Raw genomic sequence first — 23,314 nt, 5'->3', positions numbered from 1 at the left:
CCTGATTGAGGTCTACAAAATCATGAGAGGTGTTGACAGGGTGGATAGCAAGAAGCTTTTTCCCAGAGTGGGAGACTCAATTACTAGGGGTCATGAGTTCAAGGTAAGAGGGGAAATGTGTGGAAAGTTCTTTACGCAGAGGGTGGTGGGGGCCTGGCACGTGTTGCCAGTGGAGGTGGTAGAGACGGGCACGATAGCGTCACTTAAGATGTATTTAGACAGATACATGAATGGGCAGGGAGCAGAGGAATACTGATCCTTAGAAAATAGGCGACAGGTTTAGATAGAGGATCTGGATCGGCGCAGGCTTGAAGGGCTGAAGGGCCTGTTCCCTTGCTGTAATTTTCTTTTTCTTTCCATTCGAAGAACAATCTCTGTGAGGGTACAATTCCTCAGCAAATCCAGCCCACTCTGTTGTGCAGATTCCAGTTGTTACATTGGCATACAGTCATACAGCAGGCAAACAGACCCTTCGGTCCAACCAGTCCAAGCTGAGCTAGTCCCATCTGCCTCCTCTTGGTCCATATCCCTTCCTATTCATGTATTTATACGAATGTTTTCTGAATGTTGTAACTGTGTCCACATCCACCACTTCATTCCACACATGAAACCACACTGTTTTAAGAAAACATTTGCTCATGTTTTCTTAAATCTTTCTCCTCTCGTTAAAAAATGTGTCCCCTCATCTTAAAACCACCAATCGTAAGGAAAGACAATTATCATTCACTCTATCTGTATCTCTCATTATTTTACAAATTTCTATAAGGTCACCTCTCTTATCCTCCTCTGGCTCCAGTGGAAAAAGTCCCAGCCTATCCAGCATTTCTTTATAACTTAAAACATTTATTGAATTAGATTCCCTACAGTGTGGAAACAGGCCCTTCGGCTCAACCAGTCCACACCGCCCCTCCGAAGAGTAACCTACCCAGACCCATTTCTCTCTGGCTAATGCACCTAGCACTAAGGGCAATTTAACATGAGCTATTCACCTGATCTGTACATCTTTGGATTGTGGGAGGAAATTGGAGCAAATGGAGGAAACCCACGCAGACACTGGAGGAATGTGCAAACTCCACACTGACAGTCGCCTAAGGCTGGAATTGAACCTGGGACCCTGGTGCTGTGAGGCAACAGTGCTAACCACTGAGCCACCATGCTGCTCTATACCCGGCACCATCCTAGAAAATCTCTTCTGAACCCCTTCCAGCTTAATGATCTCCCTCCTGTAACTTTGTGAACAGTATTCCAGAAGAGCTCTCACTCATGTCCTGTACAACCTCAACATGCTGTCCTAATTCCAAGCTTGCCATGTGTCTTTTAACCATCATGTCTGCATGTGATGCAAACTTCAAAGATGTACCTGCACCCCTAGGTCCCTCTGTTCTACAACACTACCCAAGCACTATATGCCAGTCTTCGTAGAATACACATGCTGTAGCATCAATCTCTTGCAATGGTACACTATAAAAGTTTAAAAACGTAAAGCAAAAGTTGACCATATGATCCCCTGGGTTTGTTCAACCACTCAATAAGGTTAATTTGCTATTTCAACTCTACCTTCTCACCCTGTCTTCTTAATTCCATGGTGTTCAAAACTCTATTGACCTCAATCCTGGATGGGCACATCAATTGTTCAAAGGCCTTTGTATTAGATTAGAGAATTCCAAAGATTCACAACCCTCGTGAGCTTTAAAATAACTCCTGACCACATCAAAGTAAGAATCATTTGGGAATGCAAGGGTGATACAAAGAATGATCAGCAATATTAGACCTCTGTGCATACATTACTTAGCAGGAAGTTGTACTGCAACTGGGAAACTGGGCAGAGAGCCCAAAATGGCCAGGCAGATTTACTACTACAAAGTCAGATGTCACTGACTCTATTTGTGGCCATTTCTGTACCGATGAAGAGTAGAGTGGGGAAAGTGATTAGAGCAGCTTTCATGTAGGTCAGTGCTGCCTCTGGTATCAATGTTTGCAGGAGTTCCACCTGATTTCAGTGCAGGTTTTATTGAGTAGAGGTTTGTAACAACGGTATTAAATGTTACAGTAAACTGAGACAGTGCAGCTATCAGAGCTACCCGGTTTGGGCTTACAGCGGTCAGTAAAGGTTCACTGGTGTTACTTGCAAAGCTCCCAGCCAACCAGCAAGTTCGATGCCTGCTCACTAAGCAAGACAAGCAATCTGCCGTTGAGAAACTGTGATTCCAACCGTCTTCCGTCCGAGGAAAACATTCTTCCCTTAAATCTGACTGCTCCTTTCTGGTGATTCAGTTCTGTATCGTCAGCGTCTGTTAGAAGAACAAAACTAGTGGTAAAGTGAGCAGTGCTTTTTAAAAATATTTTCTCCACTACCAAAGACACACTATTTTCACTGTCCATCTACTTCTGGCTGCTGATCATTGGTTTCTTGTCTTTGTTTGAGAACATAGAGGTACAGAGCTGAAAATGTGTTGCTGGTTAAAGCGCAGCAGGTCAGGCAGCATCCAAGGAACAGGGAATTTGACATTTCGGGCAAAAGCCCTTCATCAGGAATCATAACATAGAGGTACAGCCAATTGATCTGGCAAGTAACCCGTGTCCAGGCATTTGCTTTAATTTCTAAGGTCCAAGAGAGTATTGCTGAACAGGGAGACCTTACAGTGCTGGTTCATAGCTCATTGAAAGTAGAATCGCAGGTAGATGGGATAGTGAAGTCGGTATTTGGTTTGCTTTCCTTTATTGGTCAGAGTATTGAGTACAGGAGTTGGGAAGGTCATGTTGCGACTGTTGTAGGCCACTTTTGGAATATTGTGTGCAATTCTAGTCTCCCTCCTGTCAGAAAGATGTTGTGAAACTTGAAAGAGTTCAAAAAAAATATACAAGAATGTTGCCAGGAGGTTTTGAGCTATCGGGAGAGCCTTAAGGATGACCTTATACTGGTTTATAAAATTGTAAGGGGCATTAATAGGGTAATTATGCAAGGTCTATTCCCTGAGGTGAGGGAGTCCAGAACTAGAGGGCATAGGTTTCGGGTGAGGCAGGAAAGATTTAAAAGGGACCGAAGGGGCGGCAACTTTCACGCAGAAGGTGCTGCTTGTATGAAATGAGCTGCCAGAAGAAGTCAGAGTCATAGAGATGTACAGCATGGAAACAGACCCTTCGGTTCAACCCGTCCATGCCGACCAGATATCCCAACCCAATCTAGTCCCACTTGCCAGCACCCAGCCCATATCCCTCCAAACCCTTCCTATTCATACACCCATCCAAATGCCTCTTAAATGTTGCAATTGTACCAACCTCCACCACTTCCTCTGGCAGCTCATTCCATACCCGTACCACCCTCTGTGTGAAAACGTTGCCCCTTAGGTCTCTCTTATATCTTGAGGCTGGTACAGTTACAACATGTAAGGCATCAGGATGGGCTTATGAAGAGGAAAGGTTTAGAGAGATATGGGCCAAGTGCTGGCAAATGGGGTGAGATTAGTTGGTCAGCGTGGACAAGTTAGACTGAGGGGTATGTTTCCGTGCTGTACATCTCTATGACTCTAAAAGTAGGATAATGGTTAATGTTCTCTCACACTCTCTCTCTTGTGCACTCTCTCTCGCGCTCACACTCTCTCGCGCTCACTCTGCCTCTCTTTTCCAAACCTAAACACTATAAGATATAGGAACACAATTGGGCCATTCAGCCCATCAAGTCTGCTTGCCATTAGACTGAGTCCTGAAGAAGAGCTTATGCCCGAAACGTCGATTCTCCTGCTCCTCGGATGCTGCCTGGCCTGCTGTGTTTTTCCAGCACCACATTTTTCAACTCTGGTCTCCAGCATCTGCAGTCCTCACTGTCTCCTCCTTGCCATTAGATTATGGCTGATATGTTTCTCAACTCCTTTCTCTTGCTTTCTCCCTGTAACCCTTACTAATCAAGAAGATCCCTTTACTGATCAATCAGTATCTGAGACATCAGCTTGCTGACTCCAGAGTCTGATTTGATTATTAGTACTCGAAGAAGGGAAGGGGCAAAAATTGTCCAAGAAATCCAAAAGGAAAACAATGCGAGAACAACGTAGCAGTCCTAGAGGTCTGTGGATAGAAAAACAGATCTTTTGTCTGAACAGGGAAGAGTTTAACAAAGTATAGATTTTGAGCAAGTGGGTGGATTGGTAGGGAAAGGATGGGGAGATCAAAAGGAAAGGTCTGTGAGAGGGCAGAGGACAGGAAAGATTCAAGAAGGTTTTGTGGTGCAAGGTCAGAAGAAGTAACAAGTGAAGAAACAAAGGATATGTATTGAGGAAAAACTCAGCAGGTCTGGCAGCATCTGTGGTCAGAAATCAGAGTTAACGTTTTGTGTCAGTGATCCTTCCTCAACTCTCAATTTACAAGGATGTTGCCAGGGTTGGAGGGTTTGAGCTATCCAGGGAGAAGCTGAGTAGGCCGGGGTGTTTTCCTTAGAGCATTGGAGGCTGAGGAGTGACCTTACAGAGATTTATAAAATCATGAGGGGCATGGTGAATAGTAAAGGCTTTTTCCCCAGGGTAGAGGAGTCCAAAACTAGAGGGGAAAGGTTTATGGTGAAAGGGGAAAGATATAAAAGGGTCATAAGGGGCAACTTCTTCATGCAAAAGGTGGTACACGTATGGAAATAAACTCTCAGAGGAAAGTACAATGACAGCATTTAAAAGGCATCTGGATGGGTACAAGAATAGGAAGGGTTTAGAAGGACATGGGTCAAATGGGATGAGAGGAAGGGTCACTGGAACTGAAATTTTAACTTTGATTTCTGCCTTCCCTGCAATTTCTATTTTTGTTTCTGATTTTGTTCCGGTATCTGCAGTTCTTTCTGTTTGGTTGCAACGTCCAAAGATAAAACTCGCAAAGACAAAGGAAACAACATAAGGGCAGAGGATGCGATCTAAAATGGTTTGAGCCCGTAAGGCTGTAAAAGTGCCCAGTGAAAATGGGAGGTGCTGTGCTTTGAGCTTAAGTTGAGTTTCAATGGAAAGCTGCAGTAGCCATTTTCCACAAAGCACTCATGTTGCTGACCTAAGTAGCTTTTGTTTACGTTAAAGGATTTTTTTTTCACTTCAATCGATCACATTCATCTTTAATAGAAGGTTGAGAGTTTAAATACAATACCAGTATCTGATCACAGTAATGCCAGTCTAACATTCTTGTTCAGTCCACACTTAGGAAAGACGTGAAGGTGAATGAGACGGTGTGGAGGAAGGTTACCAGAAACAGGTCCAGCGATTGGGTGGGTTAGGTTGGAGAATCCGGGGTTGTCTTCCTTAGTACAAGGGAGATTAAAATTGAGGGGTTTGGATAAGATAAGGAAGCAAACTACTCAATAACTGATGGTACAAGAGCTACATGTACAATACTAGTTATCAAATGCAAAGGGAACTTTTGCACACAGCATGGTATGACATGGACCACAATTAACAAAAAATAACTTCAAAAAGAAATTTTAATGTACAGATTGCTTCTTGGAAGGCCTCAATGGGTGGAATTTGTTTTTATTTATTTGTGGGACATGAGCATCACTGGCTGGGTCGGCATTTATTGCCTGTCCCCAGTTGCTTCTTGAGAAGGTGGTGGTGGTGAGCTGCCTTCTTGAACCAATGCGGTCTGTATGCTGTAGGTTGACCTACAATGCCATCAGGGAGGGAATTCCAGGATTTTGACCTAACGATGGCAAAGGAATAGTGATATATTTCCAAGTCAGAATGGAGGGGAACGTGGAGGTGGCGGTGTACCCATGTATCTGCTATCCTTGTCCTTCAAGTGGTCGTGGGTTTGAAAGGTGCAGTCTGAGGATCTTTGGTGAATTTCTGCAGTGTATCGTATAGGTAGTAGTAGTAACTGAGTGTCAGTGGTGGAGAAAGTGATGTTTGTAGATGTGTCACCAATCAAGCTACAACCATCCAGCCCCTCCACCACCAATGCTCAGTAACAGCAGTATGTACTGTCAACAAGATGAACACTGGTGCTACTGAGTGGCTCATATTCTCATTTACTTTGTGTAGTAAATGACCCTCTGACGATACTGTGTCAGCTGCACCACTTGAAGTAGCACTCTAACTTGAGTCAATGATTCAGGTCTGACTCCAGGCTGAGTAACACTAATGGAGGTGCTGTGTATTTCAGTTCAGCCATTACATGAAACTTCACCTCTTGTACTTGAGAATGTAGAAATTCTGGTAGCACTGGTTCAAAGGAGAGGAAAGAGATGCTGCAGAGTGCTGACCAATATTTATCCAACACTTTGATCATTTCATCAATGTTGTTGTCTAATTGCTGTTTGTGGGAGTTAATTGGCCACCAGTTTTCCAACTGTGAATTTGCTTCAAAAACAGCGTTTCAAGATGCCCTGACTTCACCAGTGGCAAGTCTTTCCTCACAGAAAGCCAGTGTCGTCATGGTAATGCCAGTGAACTGTGAATCGAGAACCCCAAGCTAATGTCCCAGCATGCGATTAAAAATTTGAATTCTGAAAAGATATGGAATGAGAAGCTGCCCTCGTAGTGAACACGTAACCATTGGCTGATTGCATTACAGAAGGCAGTATGTCTGAACTAGTCTAGCTTATATGTGATTCCAGATTCTCAGCAATGTGGTTGACACTTATTTGTGCTTTGATGGAGCCTACAGGGCAATTAGGAATGTGCATCAAGTGACCACCTTTGTCAAGGCCACCAAATCCCTTACATAAATATTATTTTTTAAAATGTCACCAAGTTCTTCTGTGCACTGGCCAAAATTCCTCCTTCAGTCATCACAGAACCTCCTAAGAACAAAAACACAAATTATTTGAGCATTCAGAGGGTGATTGCGGCCTATCGGAGTGATTGAACCCACCTGGAAACTTTCCTTGGGGTGACCCTGTTTGGTGCATGAACCGACCTATAGTGGGGGATGTCGGGAGGTAGACTCGCAGTGATAGTGGAAGTACGATTGCTTAGTTTTGACTGCAGGGAGGAGACTGCTACCTTCTCTGTCCTCTCGTTACTGTCACTCCATTCTTCCTGAGTGGGGTTCACACTCGTGACCGATGTTCCCAAGGAGGTAGACACTCCTGACTTTCTCAGAACTCTCCTGTTTGAATGGAGGTTCTTGGGCAGGTGCTGCTGCTTTCTCCTGGAGGTGGCCTGATGGCTGTGCTCTCCTCTGGCCCTGGGATTGTTGGAGAGCGACCCAAGGGAGTGGCAGTGCTGCAGCGAGCTTGGCCTTGGAGGTGAAATGGATTTCTTTGGCTGTGACAAAGTAAAGTTTGAAGAAGTGTAAACTGGCAGCTGAGCTTCATACACTCTAACAGTGACTATACTTACAAAGCACCTTGCTGGCTATTGACTGCTTTGGGACATTCTGAAGACATGAAAAGTGTGGTATTGTAAGGGGCTTTTCACTTGCTTTGTGGTGGTTCTTCCCTTACCCTCCCGTTGTCTTTTGGGAGGCCGAGACTTTACAATCTGTGGCCTTGTGCTAGAACATACTCCCTTAAGTCATGGAACTAGAGCTTTTCGTAGAATACCTATAGTGCAGATAGAGGCCGATTGGTCCATCAAGTCTGCACTAACCCTCCAAAGTGCATCCCACCCAGATCCCCATCCTATCCTTGTAACCCCACATTTCCCATGGCTAACCTACCTAGCATGCACATTCCAGAACACTGGGCAATTTCCTATGGCCAATCCACCTGACCTACACCTCTTTCAACTGGGGGAGGAAACCAGAGCCCCTGGTGGAAACCCACACAAACGCAGGGAGAATGTGCAAACTCCACACAGAGTCACCCAAGTGTGGAGTATATAGTTAACGTTGTTGTAATTTCTTCCAATCTTACCTTTCTATTTATAACGTAAAATATCTCGTGGACTGGAACAAAAATAGCAAAGTTCTCGTAACACTGGAAATACCTCTTCCCTGCAAACGTACCGTTGTGTTGTCCACCTGCAATCCAACACAGTGCATTAACCTGTGCTCCTCCACTGGGATTGTTTCTCTCATTCTCTGCTCAATGCCAATTGCTGGGTGACAAATGATTTATCCTGAATTCATGTGCAACCAATCCGCCTTAATCCAGAACCTACAACCACGATAGACTGAACCCCTTGGTGTCTCTGTCATGTCCCACATTAACAATGAAGCAGAGACCTTAATCCAGATACTTATGCCTCCACATGGTGGATCAGAGGCAGGAGTGGGAACGTTTTGGCATGTCCTTGTACCCACTTCTATCTGTGGGATTTGAATGACCCCTGGATAAGGCTGTGGCTGCTTCACCCACATTCAGCGGTGCTACCCTTTCTGGCTTCACTGCAGAGTGGGAGTTCGAATCCTCTTACCCCCCAATCATTTTGTGGTTCAGTTTGTTAGTTAACATGCTTTACAGCGACTCCGAGCACTCTTAAACCATGGCAGCAGCTAGGTTGTGACATCAGGGGTCTTTTGATGATGTTTAAAAATACAAGTGTCATCATTTCATGATGTACGATAAGTTTTATGTATTTTTAATCTCATTGGTAGTAGGGCTCTGTCCTTAAAAAATAAATGACAATTAAATTGACCAACATTTATAAAGATTTTCACATGTATTCAAGTACAGTCGGTTCTGCTATAACCAGTAGTTTTGTTCTCATACAATCCTGTCATGAGAAAATCACATAATAGCAGCACCGTTTAAACTAATGGGGCTGGAAATACGTTATAACCAATACAGAAACAAGTGTCCCCAATTCGTCAATTGTGTTATAGTGAATTTGTATTCACAACACAGGCGTTGTGGGAAATGACTTGTACGTCACAAGACATAGGAGCTGAAGTAGGCCATTGAGTCTATACCACCATTCAATGAGATTGTGGTTCATTCTGATCATCCTCAACTCCACTTTCCGGCCTTTTCTCCAAAACCCTAGATTCCCTGAATGATTGAACATCTGTCTCAGCCTTGAATATACATAATGACCCACCTTCGACAAACTTCTGCAGGAAAGAATTTTGCAAATGCTCTACATTCTGTAAAGAAATTCATTCTCCTCTCTGTCCTAAATTAGCAATCTCTTCTCAGGTGGTTTCCTCCGGCACAAGAAACTCCCCACACGGGCCAACAAGCTCTCTATATCTACCCTGCCAAGTACCCTACGAATCTTCCATACTTCAATAAGGTCACCTCTCATTCCAAACCCCAATGAGTGCAGGCCCAACCTACTCAACTTGGCTTCATAAAACGGTCCCTCCACACTTGCTTTCAACCAAGTGAATCTACTCCACTCTGCCTCAAACAACTTTTGGAAGTCCAAATATATTACGTCCATTGCTTCCTCTTTATCTCCCGAGCTTGTTAGCTTCTCCAAGAATTCTAATCAACCTGTCAGGGTTGACTTCCCCTTCATGAAGTTATGTTGACATTGCTTGTTTTTTTTATATACACACATACTCAAAATGAACTCTAACATTTTCACAATAACAGATGTCAAGCTAACAAAACATCTGTTTTGTCTGCTTTTTTTTAACTAAAGTGGCTACATGGCAGTTTTTCAATCCTCAGCAACTTTTCCAGAGTGTAAAGTTTTAGAAAGATTACTCCCAGTGTATCTGTTTTATGTAGTCAGTGCCTTGAAAATTTTTAGAATGTATCTCATCCACTCTGGGGGACTTATCACCTTTACACTCATTAGTTTCCCCAGTACTTTTTCTCTCGTGATAATTATTGCATTTATTTCCTCTCCTGCTTCTGCCCCTTGATTGAATATGTTTGGAAACATTAGTGTGAAGACCCATGCAAAATATTTATTCAAGTTCTGTGCCACTTTCTCGTTCCTCATTATGGCTATTAGATCAGAACATGCACTTGTGCTGTTAATTCATTTACTTTGTTCCGAATACTGTGTGCATTGCAGTAAAGAGCCAATAATAAGAATGAATCTTACGTTAAGCAGGATTTGTCAAGATTGTTACAGGGGACTCTCCCATCAGGGGTACAGCCAGGTGATTCTGTGGCTGAGAGCATGAATTCAGGGTGGCATGTTGCCTCCCTGGTGCCAGAGTCAAGGACATCTCTGAACAGTTACAGCATCTTGTCAAAGTGGAAAGTGAGAAGCCAAAATTTGTTGTGCACATTGGTAACAATGGCATAGTTAGGGAAAGAGTGAATACAAGAAGTTAGGAAGGAGGTAAAAAAGCAGAACTTAGAAGGTAGTAATCTCTGGATTATTCCCAGTGTCATGTGCTAGTGCGAGTAGGAATAGAGAGCTAGGTCAGATAGATCAATGGCTGAGGAGATGGTACAGTGGGCAGGGATTCAGATTTGTGGATCATTGGGATCTCTTCTGGAGCAGAAGAGATCTATCCAAAAGGGATGGGTTTCACCTGAACGGAAAGGGGACCAATATCCCGGCAGGGACATTTGCTACTGTTATTCAAGTATATTTAAACTAGTAGGGAGAGGGATAGGAGAATCCTAAGCAGTCATGAGAATAGAGAGACCGATGAGGATGGCTCTGAATTTTAAAAAGTGTGTTAATTAGAAAAGGCAGACAAGAGCTAGTCAGAGAATGAGGTAACTCTGAATTAAGCTGCATTTATTTCAATGCAGGGAACTTACAGGGAAGGCAGACGAATTCAGGACCTCCGTGGAAACATGGAACTGGGACATCACAGAAACAAGAAGGGGACGATCACCTTGATGACATTGTATGATTGGCCCCGCAATGGTCAGAGGGAAATTGAGCAAAATATGTAGAGCGATCTCAGACATATGAAAGAATAACAGTGTTGTAATAGGGGATTTTAACATTCTAAACATCGACTGGGACTGGCATAGTGCTAAGGACTGGAGGAACCTGTTGAATGTGTTCAAAAAAAATTTCTTTATCAAGCCAGGGAACTATAGACCGGTGAGCCTGACCCGATGGTGGGCAAGTTGTTGGAGAGAATCCTGAGAGACAGGATGTACATGTATTTGGAAAGGCAAGGACTGATTAGGGATAGTCAACATGGCTTTGTGCGTGAGAAATCATGTCTCACAAGGTTGATTGAGTTTTTTGAAGAAGTAACAGAGAGGATTGATGAGGGCAGAGCAGTAGACGTGATCAATATGGACTTCAGTAAGGTGTTCAACAAGGTTCCTCATGGAAGACTGATTAACAAGGTTAGATCTCATGGAATACAGGGAGAACTAACCATTTGGATACAGAACTGGCTCAAAGGTAGAAGACAGAGGGTAGTGGTGGAGGGTTGTTTTTCAGACTGGAGGCCTGTGACTAGTGGAGTGCCACATGGATTGGTGCTGGGTCCACTACTTTTTTCATTTATATAAATGATTTGGATGTGAGCATGAGAGGTACAGTTAGTAAGTTTGCAAATGATACCAAAATTGGAGGTGTGGACAGCGAAGAAGGTTACCTCAAATTACGACGGGATCTTGATCAGATGGGCCAATGAACTGAGAAGTGGCAGATGGAGTTTAATTCAGATAAATGCAAGGTCCTGCATTTTGGGAAAGCAAATCTTAGCAGGACTTATACACTTGATGGTAAGGTCCTCGAGAGTGTTGCTGAACAAAGAGACCTTGGAGTGCAGGTTCATTACTCCTTGAAAGTGGAGTCGCAGGTAGATAGGATAGTGAAGAAGGCGTTTGGTATGCTTTTCTTTATTGGTCAGAGTATTGACTACAGGAGTTGGGAGGTCGTGGTGAGGCTGTACAGGACATTGGTTAGGCCACTGTTGGAATATTGCATGCAATTTTGGTCTCCTTCCTATCAGAAAGATGTTGTGAAACTTGAAAGGGTTCAGAAAAAATTTACAAGGATGTTGCCAGGGCTGGATGATTTGAATTATAGGGAGAGGCTGAACAGGCTGTGGCTGTTTTCCCTGGAGCGTCGGAGGCTGAGGGGTGACCTTTCAGAGGTTTACAAAATTGAGGGGTATGGATAGGATAAATAGACAAAGTATTTTCCCTGTGGTGGGGGAGTCCAGAACTAGAGGGCATAGGTTGAGGGTGAGGGGGGGAAAGATATATAAGAGACCTAAGTGGCAACTTTTTCACACACACGGTTGTACGTGTATGGAATGAGCAGCCAGAGGATGTGGTGGAGGCTGGTACAATTGCAACATTTAAAAGGCATTTGGATGGGTATATGAATAGGAAGGGTTTGGAGGGATATGGGCCGGGTGCTGGCAGGTGGGACTAGATTGGGTTGGGATATCTGGTCGGCATGGACAGGTTGGACCGAAGGGTCTGTCTCCGTGCTGTACATTTCTATGACTCTAATATGTAGATGTACCTACTGGAGAGATCAAAACGTGACCTTCCCTTGGGAATAAGCTAGGGCAAGTGACTGAAATGTTAGTGGGGGAGCACTTTGGGACCAGTGATTATAATTCTATTAGTTTTAATATAATTATGGAAAAGGATAGGTCTTGTAAATAAGTTAATGTTCTTAATTGGAGTGAGGCCAATTTTGATGATATGAGACAGAAACTTTCAAGAGGTGACTGGAGTAGACTGCTTGCAGGTAAAGTGATGACTGGCAAGTGGGAGGCTTTCGAAAGTGAGTTCTTTGAGGACATAACCAAAACAATTGATGAGGGCAGAGCTGTAGATGTTGTCTACATGGATTTTAGCAAAGCCTTTGAGAAAGTTCCGCATGGTGGACTCTGTGTAAAGTTAGATCACCTGGGATTCAGGGAGAGCTTGCCAATCAGATACAAAGTTGGCCTGACAGGAAGAGACAGAGAGTAGAATGTTTTTGGACTGGAGGCCTGTGACCAGTGGTGTTCCACAGGGATTGATGCTGGGTCCACTGGTGTTTGTCATTTATATAAAACAAGTTGGATGAAAATTTAGGAGACATAGTTAGTAAGTTTGCAGATGACATCAAAATTGGTAATAGAGTTACGAGGTGTACTGAACCTTTGAGTTGCTGTGAGACAAAAATTCAGCCAATCAGTTTAAATCATGCCCAAGATACTAAGCTCCGATCAAGTTTGAATTTGGTATTTTGAGCTGAAAATGTGTTGCTGGTTAAAGCGCAGCAGGTCAGGCAGCATCCAAGGAACAGGAAATTCGACGTTTCGGGCATAAGCCCTTCATCAGGAGGGCATTTGGTATTTTGACAATGGTAAGACCAATGAAACCATCCGATGTTTTGAGGTATAAATATAAAACAAATTGAACAGTTGGGGGAGAACTGCCAAGCCACCAACACATACAGATTGCCTGCAGAATAGCTCTCTTAAAGGTACTTTTATCTATCAATGACCTGTGAAACAGAAACCCTAACAAGAAGAAAAGGAGACACAAAGAGAAGATTCGACAGCTGGCTAATTTTGAGATTTGAATTTTTTGATAAATCTTAATCAGGGGTTTTATCGGACCAGTATTGTAGAGGGGGAAAGTCAAAGATACGTTAGAGAAAGGAGTGGTAAATAGTTGTTAGTTAATTATTCCCTGTTCGACTTAAATTTGTTAATTTTTACTTTAGTGTCGGAGGCTGAGAGATGATCTTATAGAGGTTTACAAAATTATGAGGGGCATGGATAGAATAAATAGACAAAGTATTTTCCCTGGGGTTGGGAAGTCTAACCCCAGAGGACGTAGGTTTAGGGTGAGAGGGGAAAGATATATAAGAGACCTACGGGGCAACGTTTTCACGCAGAGGGTGGTACGTGTATGGAATGAGCTGCCAGAGGATGTGGTGGAGGCTGGTACAATTGCAACATTTAAGAGGCATTTGGATGGGTATATGAATAGGAAGGGTTTGGAGGGATATGGGCTGGGTGCTGGCAGGTGGCACTAGATTGGGTTGGGATATCTTGTCGGCTTGAACAGTTTGGACCGAAGGCTCTGTTTCCGTGCTGTACACCTCTATGACTTTTGGGATAGTTCTTTGCCTCTCGAATTTTAACAGATTATGCACGAGTTAAATGTTTTGTGTTTGGGTTTAAATTAACGGGGGCGGTGGGGTGGAGTTACCCAGTGTTGTAACAAGAGTCAACAGTGAAGAAGGTTATCTAAGATTACATAGGGGTCTTGATCAATTAGACCAATGTATTGAACAGTGGCAGATGGCATTTAATTTTGATAAATACGAGGTGTTACATTTGGTAAAATAAACAAGGGCAGCACTTAGACAGTTAATGGTAGGGCCCTGAGTGGTGTTGCCATCAGAGAGACCTAGGGTTCTTTGAAAGTTGCATCAGAGGTAGACAGGGTGATTAAGAAGCTATTTAGCACAATTGCTTTCGTTGCTCAGACCACTGAGTCTAGGAGTTGGGACATTGTGTTTGTATAGGATATTGGTAAGGCCACATTTGGAGTCCAGTGTCCAGTTCTAGTCACTCTATTATTAAACTAGAGAAGGTTCAGAAAAAAATTATCAGGATGTTGTTGGGACTGAACAGTTTGAGTTACAAGGATAGTCTGCAGCGTAGGAGATTCAGGGGCGATCTTATAGAGGTTTATAAAAACATGAGCATAGATCAGGTGAATAGTAAAGGTCTTTTCCCCAGGGTGGGGGCATTCAAAATTAGCGGGCATACTTTTAAGGTGAGAGGAGAAAGATTTAAAAGGAACTTAAGGGCAACTTCTTCATACAGAGGATGATTCATACATGGAATGAACTGCAAGAGGAAGTGGTAGATACAACATTTAAAAGATATTTGACTAGGTACATAAATCAGAAAGGTTTAGAGGGATACGGGCTAAATGTAGGTAACTGGGACAAGTTTAGTTTGGGAAGCTTGGTCAATATGGAGGGGTAAGCCTGAAGGGTCTGTTACCATGCTGTATGACCCTATAATTGTGTCTTTTTACCACGTTCCACCTTAAATCTCAGCTTTTCTGTTCACTACGTGTAAGTGAAGTCGGTCATCCATCAGTCACCATTGGCTTAATTTTGACTTCTCCTCCTGAGGGTTTTGCCTTGTCTCCAGTTGGAACCTGCCTTCAATGATATGGTTTGGAGTTGGGAGCACAGACAAAGGAATGGTCTGACGGGAGGTGAGGAGAATCTTATTGACACAGCAAGTTATGATCTGGAATGCAGTGCCCGAAAAGATGGATAAATGAGCTGTGTGGGTGAAGGAGATAGATTGGTAAAGATGACTTCTCCACTTGGCGAGTTCTTAATCTCAAATGCAGTAGGAGGATGTAAAGTGGAAGCCAAGCACACCTCATTAGATTTGGCATCTCCTTAAGGTGCATTCTTTGTCTAGTCAGTTCACATGGTGCTCACAGTCACCTGTGTGTATTGTTCTCGAAAGTCTTATGTGCTCTGGTTTCAAGATGCCCCAACAGAGGAATGCCGGAATAAGGGAGAGATCTTTGAATCTCAACAAAACAGAAATAGAATAGAAGGGAATTGAATTTATTGTCACGTGAATTGAGGCAGGGTGAAAAACTTCATCTTGCGAGAAATACAGGCAGAAGAAAGATCACGAGAAGACCAATCACAAGAAATAATCATGTGAATGAGGACAGAGGGTCATTTAAAGAACAGATTGAAGATTACATTGCAAACACAGAAACCCAGCAGGTCTGCAGCATCTGTGAAGACACAGAGTTAACGTTTCAAGTCTCCCATTCCAATACTGAAGAAGTTATACCAGGCTCAACTCTGTTTCTCTATCCACAGATTGCTGCCAGACCTGCTGACTTTCTTCAGTATTCGGTTTGTTTCAGATTTATAGCATCTGCAGGATTTTGCTTTTAATGAAGATTAACTTGGCACATTTAGTGAAGGAGGCATACATACTTGGTTCGTCGAGCTCTACTCCTACAAACACGGCATTGGCCATTCCAGAACCATCCAAATGGCCAACATAACGAGCAGTGCCTGACTTGTTGCCATTTACAATCACGTAATCATTTATGTCAATGGGAAGTTTCTGCCTGTCGAAAGATCAGAAGGAAAGGTTATCACACTGACCATTCCACTTAGCCTGATGAAGGGCTTTTGCCCGAAACGTCGATTTCGCTGCTTGTTGGATGCTGCCTGATCTGTTGTGCTCTTCCAGAATCTGGTTTCCAGCAGCTGTAGTCATTGTTTTTACCTCATTCCACTTAGCTGTCTATACCAACCAAGGAGCAGGAGTCACTCAGATCCTTTTTCTATTGTGCATGGAATGAGCTGCCAGAAGAAGCGATGGAGGCTGGTACGATTGCAACATTTAAAAGGCATCTGGATGGGTCTATGAGTAGGAAGGGTTTAGAGGGATATGGACTGGGTGCTGGCAGGTGGGACTAGATTGGGTTGGGATATCTGGTCAGCGTGGACAAGTTGGACCGAAGGGGCTGTTTCTGTGCTGTACATTTCTATGACTCTACTCCATAGTTTGTTCTTGAATTTAGAAACTGATTGACCTTGGCTCTCAAGGGCTCTGGGATGAATGCATTAGGCTGACTGAGCCCGTAGTCTCTGCGATGAGCCTAATACATCAGTATCCCAACACATTCTCAATTATTGTGTTCTCTGGTCTAACCATCTGAGTTTCAAACCACTTCAATAAAACACTTTATGTTTGACATTTTAACTTCACAGCTCTATCGATACTTTGCCTTCGAGTAGAAAACTGAATGTATCCCAGAGCCTGGGGCCTAGGCAGCTGCTGTCATCATTGAGAAATACATTGGAGGAAATCCCAGCATGCCTGGGGAGAATGTGCAACCTCCACAGTCGCCCGAGGCTGGAATCAAACCCAGGGCCCTGGTGCTGTGAGGCAGCACTGCTAACCACCGAGCCTTTTGTTAGTACCCAGGAAATGGTCTCATTCAGTCATAAACATTCTCAAGACATAGGAGCAGAAATTAGGCCATTCAGCCCATCGAGTCTGCTCTGCCACTCTATCATGGCTGATAAGTTTCGCAAGTAAAAAATGAGGTCTGCAGATGCTGGAGATCAGAGCTGAAAATGTGTTGCTGGTTAAAGCACAGCAGCTCAGGCAGCATCCAAGGAACAGGAAATTCGACGTTTCGGGCAAAAGGCCGATGAAGGGCTTTTGCCTGAAACGTCGAATTTCCTGTTCCTTGGATGCTGCCTGACCTGCTGCGCTTTAACCAGCAACACATTTTCAGCTCTGATAAGTTTCCCAACCCCATTCTCTCGCTTTCTCCCCATAATCCTTGATACTCAAGAACCTATCTATCTCAGTCTTAATTACACTCAATGACCTGGCCTCCGCGGACTTCTGTGGCAATGAATTCCATAGATTCACCATTCTGTGGCTGAAGAAGTTTCTCCTTATCTCCGTTCTAAAAGGTCTTCCTCTAAGGTTATACCCTTGAGTCCTAGTCTCTCCTACCAATGGAAACATCTTCCCAACACCTACTCTGTCCAGGTCATTCAGTATTCTGCAAGTTTCAATTCAATTCCCCCACATCCTTCTAAACTCCATTGAGTATAGATCCAGAGTCCTCAAATGTTCCTCATATATTAAGCTTTTCATTCCTGGGACCATTCTCGTGAGTGTCCTCTGAACTCACTCCAGGGCCAGTACATCCTTCCTGAGATATGGGGCCCAAAACTGCAAACTTTACTCCAAATGAGGTCTGACCAGAGCCTTTTAAAGCCTCAGAGGTACATCCTGCTTTTATATTCAAGTCCTCTCCAAATAAATGCCATTATTGCATTTGCCTTCCTAACTACTGACTCAACCTGCAAGTTTACCTTGAGAGAATCCTGGACTAGAATTCCCAAATCTCTTTCCACTTCAGACTTCTGAATTTTCTCATTTAAAAAACAGTCCATGCCTCTATTCTTCCTACCAAAGTGCATGACCTCACACTTTCCCATGTTGTACTCCATCTGCCACTTCTTTGCCCACTCTCCTAACCTGTCCAAATCCTTTTCTAGCCTCTCCATCTCCTCAATGCTACCTGTCCCTCTACCTATCTTTGCATCATCTGCAAACCTAGCCAGAATGCCCTCAGTTTCTTCATCTAGATCATTAATGTATGAAGTGAAAAGTTGTGGTCCCAACACCGAACATTGCGGAACACCACTTGTCACCAGCTGCCATCCTGAGAAGGACCCTTTTATCCCCACTCTCTGCTTTCTGCCAGACAGACAAGCTTCTATCCATGCTAGCACCTTGCCTCTGACACCATGGACCCTCATCTTACTCAGTAGTCTCCTGTGCAGCACCTTGGCAAAGGCCTTCTTGAAGTCCAGGTAAATAACATTCATTGGCTCTCCTTGACGTAACCTGATTGTCACTCCTCAAACAATCCCAGTAGATTTGTCAGGCATGTCCTTTGATGAAACCATGCTGACTTTGCCTTATTTTATCACATCCTTGCAAGTATTCAGAACTCTCATCCTTCACAATGGATTTCAGGATCTTACCCATGATCAAGATTAGGCTAATTGGTCTGTAGTTTTCCGTCTTTTATCTTACTCCCCTTTTAAATAGGGCATCACATTAGCAATTTAAGTCTGAATTAGCACTCAAGTTTTAACCTACTCTGTTTCGTAATCCTTGCCAATAGTTAGAGTCATAGCGATGTACAGCTTCGGTCCAACCCATTCATGCCAACCAGATATCCCAACCCAATCTAGTCCCACCTGCCAGCATCTGGCCCATATCCCTCCAAACCCTTCCTATTCATATACCCATCAAAATGCATCTTAAATGTTGCAATTATACCAGCCTCCACCACTTCCTCTGGCAGCTCATTCCATACCCGTACCACCCTCTGTGTGAAAACGTTGCCTCTTAGGTCTCTTTTATATCTTTCCCCTCTCACCCTAAACTTATGCCCTCTAGTTCTGGACTCTCCTCCCCAGGGAAAAGACTTTGTCTATTTACCCTATCCATGCCCCTCATAATTTTGTAAACCTCTATAAGGTCACCCCTCAGCCTCCGACGCTCCAGGGAAAACGGCCCCAGCCTGTTCAGCCTCTCTCTGTAGCTCAGATCCTCCAACCCCGGCAACATCCTTGTAAATATTTTCTGAACCCTTTCAAGTTTCACATCTTTCTGATAGGAAAGAGACCAGAACTGCATGTAATATTCTAACAGTGGCCTAACCAATGTCCTGTGCAGCCACAACATGACCTCCCAACTGCTGTACTCAATACTCTGACCAATAAAGGAAAGCATACCAAACGTCGCCTTCACTAGCCTATCTACCTGCGACTCCACTTTCAAGGAGCTATTAACCTGCACTCCAAGGTCTCTTTGTTCAGCAACACTTCTAAGGAGTGCTCAACATGTCTCCAATGAGTAAGGTTGCCGGGTTGGGGAGGGAGGTTTAACAGTAAGTCATTGGTCCCTCAGCTTGATAAGATCCCAGCTGTTGTGACTATGTTTTCAACTCCATGTTCCTGTCCATCCCTTGTATTTTTCAGATTGACTCGCTTCTTGGTCAAGAATCTAATTCAGCCCTAAAAATATTCAGTGGCCCTACCTCCACTGTTTTCTAGGGAAGAAAATTCCACACTCCCTGGTCCTCAGAGAAAAAATTCTCATCTGCCTTAAATGGGAGACACCCCAAATTTTAGACTGTGTCCTCTAGTCCTAAACACCCCCACACAAGGGGAAACATTTCCTTAACATCCATCCTGTCATACCCCTCAGTATCTTGCATTTCAGTGAGACACCTCTCATTCCTCTAAACTCAAACACATTCATGTCCAACCTTTCCTCACAAAATAATCCCTTCATCACCAAAGGAGTGGTGTGTACCTTCTCCGAAATGCTTCTCGTGCTGTTATCTTTTTCAAGTAAGGAGACAAAAATTGTACACAGTACTCCAGAATATACTGCCCATAACCTAATCCTCACCAAGACCTTGTTCACCATGACAGCTGATCATGTGCCTATTTTAGCTCCTATATACATAACATCTTAAAACTTGCATCCTTGTTTTTAAATCTCTCCTTGGCCTCAGCACTCACCTCTGAAATCTCCAGCCCCCACAACCCTCTCAGACATTGGGCTTCTAGATTTTGGGCCTATTGCAATTTCCCAATGATGGCAACATCAGCAGCTGCCCAGGCCCTGAGCTCTGGAATACACTCCCTACATCTCTCTACCTCATTTCTTTATTCTAAAACATTTTAAAGCTTAGCTCTTTGACCATGCTTTTCCCCAAACGTGTCCTGTACAGCATGGTTTCATATCTTGTGTTACACTGGTCCTGTGAATAGCCTGGAGGATTTTATTACATTAAATATGTAACTGTATAGCAACTTGTGCTTATCATTGATTCCAATGCCAGTAAGGTCTAGAATTTCAGTCATTTGGGTAGTACAGAACATGAGTATTATTGAAATGGTGTTTTGTCAAAGCTTTTCATTTTGTACTTGTCAGGACAAACTTTTTTTGTTTTTTTATTTATTCATTTGTGTGAAATGGGCATCACTGGCTGGGCCAGCATTTATTCCCCGTCCCTAGTTGCCCCTTGAGAAGGTGGAGGTGAGCTGCCTTCTTGAACCGCTGCAGTATTACAGAGGGAACTCCAGGGATTTGATCCAGAGACACTGAAGGAACAGCGATATATTTCCAAGTCAAAATGGTAAATGGCTTGGAGGGGAACATGCAGGGGCTGGTGTTCCCATGTAACTACTGCCCTGGTCTTTCTAGATGGAAGTGGCCACATGTTTGGAAGGTGCTGATCGAGGATCTTTGGTGACTTTCTGCAGTGCATCTTCTAGATAGTACACACTGCTGCTTTTTTGTTTTGCTGGTGTGAGACGCAGTGAGAGACACAAAGTGCACCAATCTTTATTTAATTTCCACCACCAGAAAAATAGGAAAACACCCGAGTGGCCTGTGACAAGCAGTGCCCTTTACATCAAAGGGCAATGCTTTGTGATCAAAACAGTGAAGGGGAGGGCAGGGACTAAATCAAAATAGAATTGGAGGGGGAAATAATGCACCCCACTCCCTGCGGCGCCCACCTCTCCCTGAACAACTCCAGGGTGTTGGTGGACACCGCGTGCTCCTTCTCCAAGGGCACCCGGGCCCTACCGTAACCGCGGAAGAGGGGCAGGCAGTCGGCCCTCACGACCCCCTCCACGGCCCGCTGCCTGGACCTGTTTATGGCCAGTTTGGCCAGGCCCAGGAGCAGACCCACGAGGAGGTCTTCAGACCTGCCCTCCCTCCTCTGCACCGGGTGCCCGAAGATCAGGAGCGTGGGAATGAAGTGCAACCAAAAGCAGAAGACACACTGCTGCTACTGAGTGTTGGTGGTGCAGGGATTGGGTGCTTGTGGATGTGGTGTCAATCAAGCGGGCTGCTTTCTCCTGGATGGTTTCAAGCACCTTGAGTGTTGGGGCTGCACCATCCAGGCAAGTGGGGAGTATTCCTTGTAGATGATGGGACAGGCTTTGTGGAGTCAGGAGATAAATTATTTGCTGCGGTATTCCTATCCTCTGACCTGTTCTTGTAGCCACTGCATTTATGTGGTAAATCCGGTTGAGTTTCTGATAAATGATAACTTCTAGGATGTTGATAATGGGGAATTCAGTGATGGTAACATGTCAAGGGGCAGTGGTTAGATTGCCTCTTTCTGATGTCCTGGAGCTGAGATGACTGATCTCCAACAACCACGACCATCTTTCTGTGTGTCAGGTATGACTCTAACCAGTGGAGAGTTTGCCCCATGATACCCATTGATTTCAGTTTTGCTTAGGCCCCTTGATGCCACACTCGGTCAAATACAGCCTTGATGTCAAGGGCTGTCACTCTCCCCTCGCATCTGGAATCCAGCTGTTTTGTCCATGTTTGACCCAAGGCTGTAATGAGGTGAGGAGCTGAGTGGCCCTGGCAGAACCCAAACTGGGTGTCACTGAGCAGGTGCTGCTTGATAGCACTGCTAATGATGCTGCACTTTAATGATGATCGAGAGTAGACGGATGGGGTGGTATTTGGTCAGGTTGGATTTGTCCTGCTTTTTATGTACAGCAGTCACCTGGGAAATTTTCCTCATTGTTGGCTAGATGCCAGTGTTATTGTCCTGGAAGAGCTTGGCAAAGGGAGCTTGAAGTTCTGGAGCACTTCAATACTATGGCCAGACGTTGTCAAGGCCTGTAGTCTTTGCAGTATTCAGTGTGTTCAGCTATTTCTTGATATCACGTGGTGAATTGAATTAGCTGAAGACTGATTAGATTATTTACAGTGTGGAAACAGGCCCTTCGGCCCAATAAGTCCACACCGACCCGCCGAAGCACAACCCAGCCATACCCCTACATTTACCCCTTACCTAACACTATGGGCAATTTAGCATGACCCACACATCTTTGGACTGTGGGAGGAAACCGGAGCACCTGGAGGAAACCCACGCAGACACGGGGAGAACGTGCAAACTCCACACAGTCAGTCGCCTGAGTCGGGAATTGAACCCGGGTCTCAGGCGCTGTGAGACAGCAGTGCTAACCACTGTGCCACCGTGCCGCCCATACTGGTACCTGTAATGCTGGGAACCACTGGAGGAGGATCATCCACTCAGAAGGTCTGGCTGAAGACTGCTGGGAAAGCTTCCGTCTTATGATTTGCCCTGATGTGCTGGGCTCTTCCATCATTGAGGATGGAGCTTCCTCCTCAAGTGAGTTGTTTAATCGTCCACCACCATTCACGACTAGATATAGCAGCACTGCAAAGCTTAGATCTGATCCATTGGGTGTGAAATTGCTTCGCTCTATCGCTTGCTGCATGTACTGTTTGGCTTCACCGGATTAACATCTCATTTTCGGGTCTGCCTGGTATTGCTCCTGGCATGCCCTCCTGTAGTCTCCATTGAACCAGGTTGTTCTCCTTTCTTGATGGCAATAATTGGGTGGGGGATATGCCGGGCCATGAGGTTACAAATTGCACTGGAGTATAATTCTGCTGCTGTTAATGGCCAGCACCTCATGAATGCCCAGGCTTGAGTTGCTAGATCTGTTTGAAGTCTGTCCCATTTAAAACACAACACCTGGTTTCGGTCCAACAGTTTATTTGGGAGGACAAGCTTTCAGAGCACTGCTCCTCTGTCAGGCAGCTAGTGGGGCAGCAATTCACTTTAGGATTCTCAGACCACTTCCATTGAGAAGGACAAGGGGCAGCAGATCCATGGGTACTCCACCGCTGGCAAGTTCCCCTCCAAGGCCCTCTCCAACCTGACTCGGAATATATCGCCGCTCCTTCACAGTTGCTGGGTCAAACCCCCGGAACTCCCTCCATAGGCTATTGTGAGTCTACCTACACCAAGTGGATAACAGCTGTTCAAAAGGGCAATTCACCACTGCCTTCAAGGGCAACTAGGGACAGACAATAAATGCTAGCTCAGCTAGTGACACCCACATTTCCAGAAATAATTTTAAAATCTCAACCAATAGGTGGCAACCTGATC

General features: G+C 44.4%; 1 protein-coding gene across 3 annotated transcripts in view; it reads right to left on the bottom strand.

The window, feature by feature from the left end:
• Positions 1 to 1,991: 1,991 nt before the first annotated feature.
• Positions 1,992 to 23,314, bottom strand: part of LOC132816157 (uncharacterized) — an 83,523-nt gene continuing 62,200 nt past the window's right edge. For 2 of the 3 annotated variants that reach the window (XM_060825639.1, XM_060825637.1), the window contains 4 exons: positions 15,735 to 15,871; positions 7,823 to 7,929; positions 6,838 to 7,232; positions 1,992 to 2,291 (listed from right to left, as the gene is read on the bottom strand). In XM_060825639.1, the coding sequence (XP_060681622.1) occupies positions 2,285 to 2,291; positions 6,838 to 7,232; positions 7,823 to 7,929; positions 15,735 to 15,871 (646 nt within the window). In that variant the 3' untranslated portion in view covers positions 1,992 to 2,284. The remainder of the gene's footprint in view (positions 2,292 to 6,837; positions 7,233 to 7,822; positions 7,930 to 15,734; positions 15,872 to 23,314) is intronic. The other variant, XM_060825640.1, reaches the window with a different exon arrangement.

This window comes from Hemiscyllium ocellatum, chromosome 5 (assembly GCF_020745735.1).
Source record: "Hemiscyllium ocellatum isolate sHemOce1 chromosome 5, sHemOce1.pat.X.cur, whole genome shotgun sequence".
In the NCBI taxonomy this organism is placed as follows: Eukaryota; Metazoa; Chordata; class Chondrichthyes; order Orectolobiformes; family Hemiscylliidae; genus Hemiscyllium; species Hemiscyllium ocellatum.
This window is presented reverse-complemented; position numbering and strand designations above follow the sequence as displayed.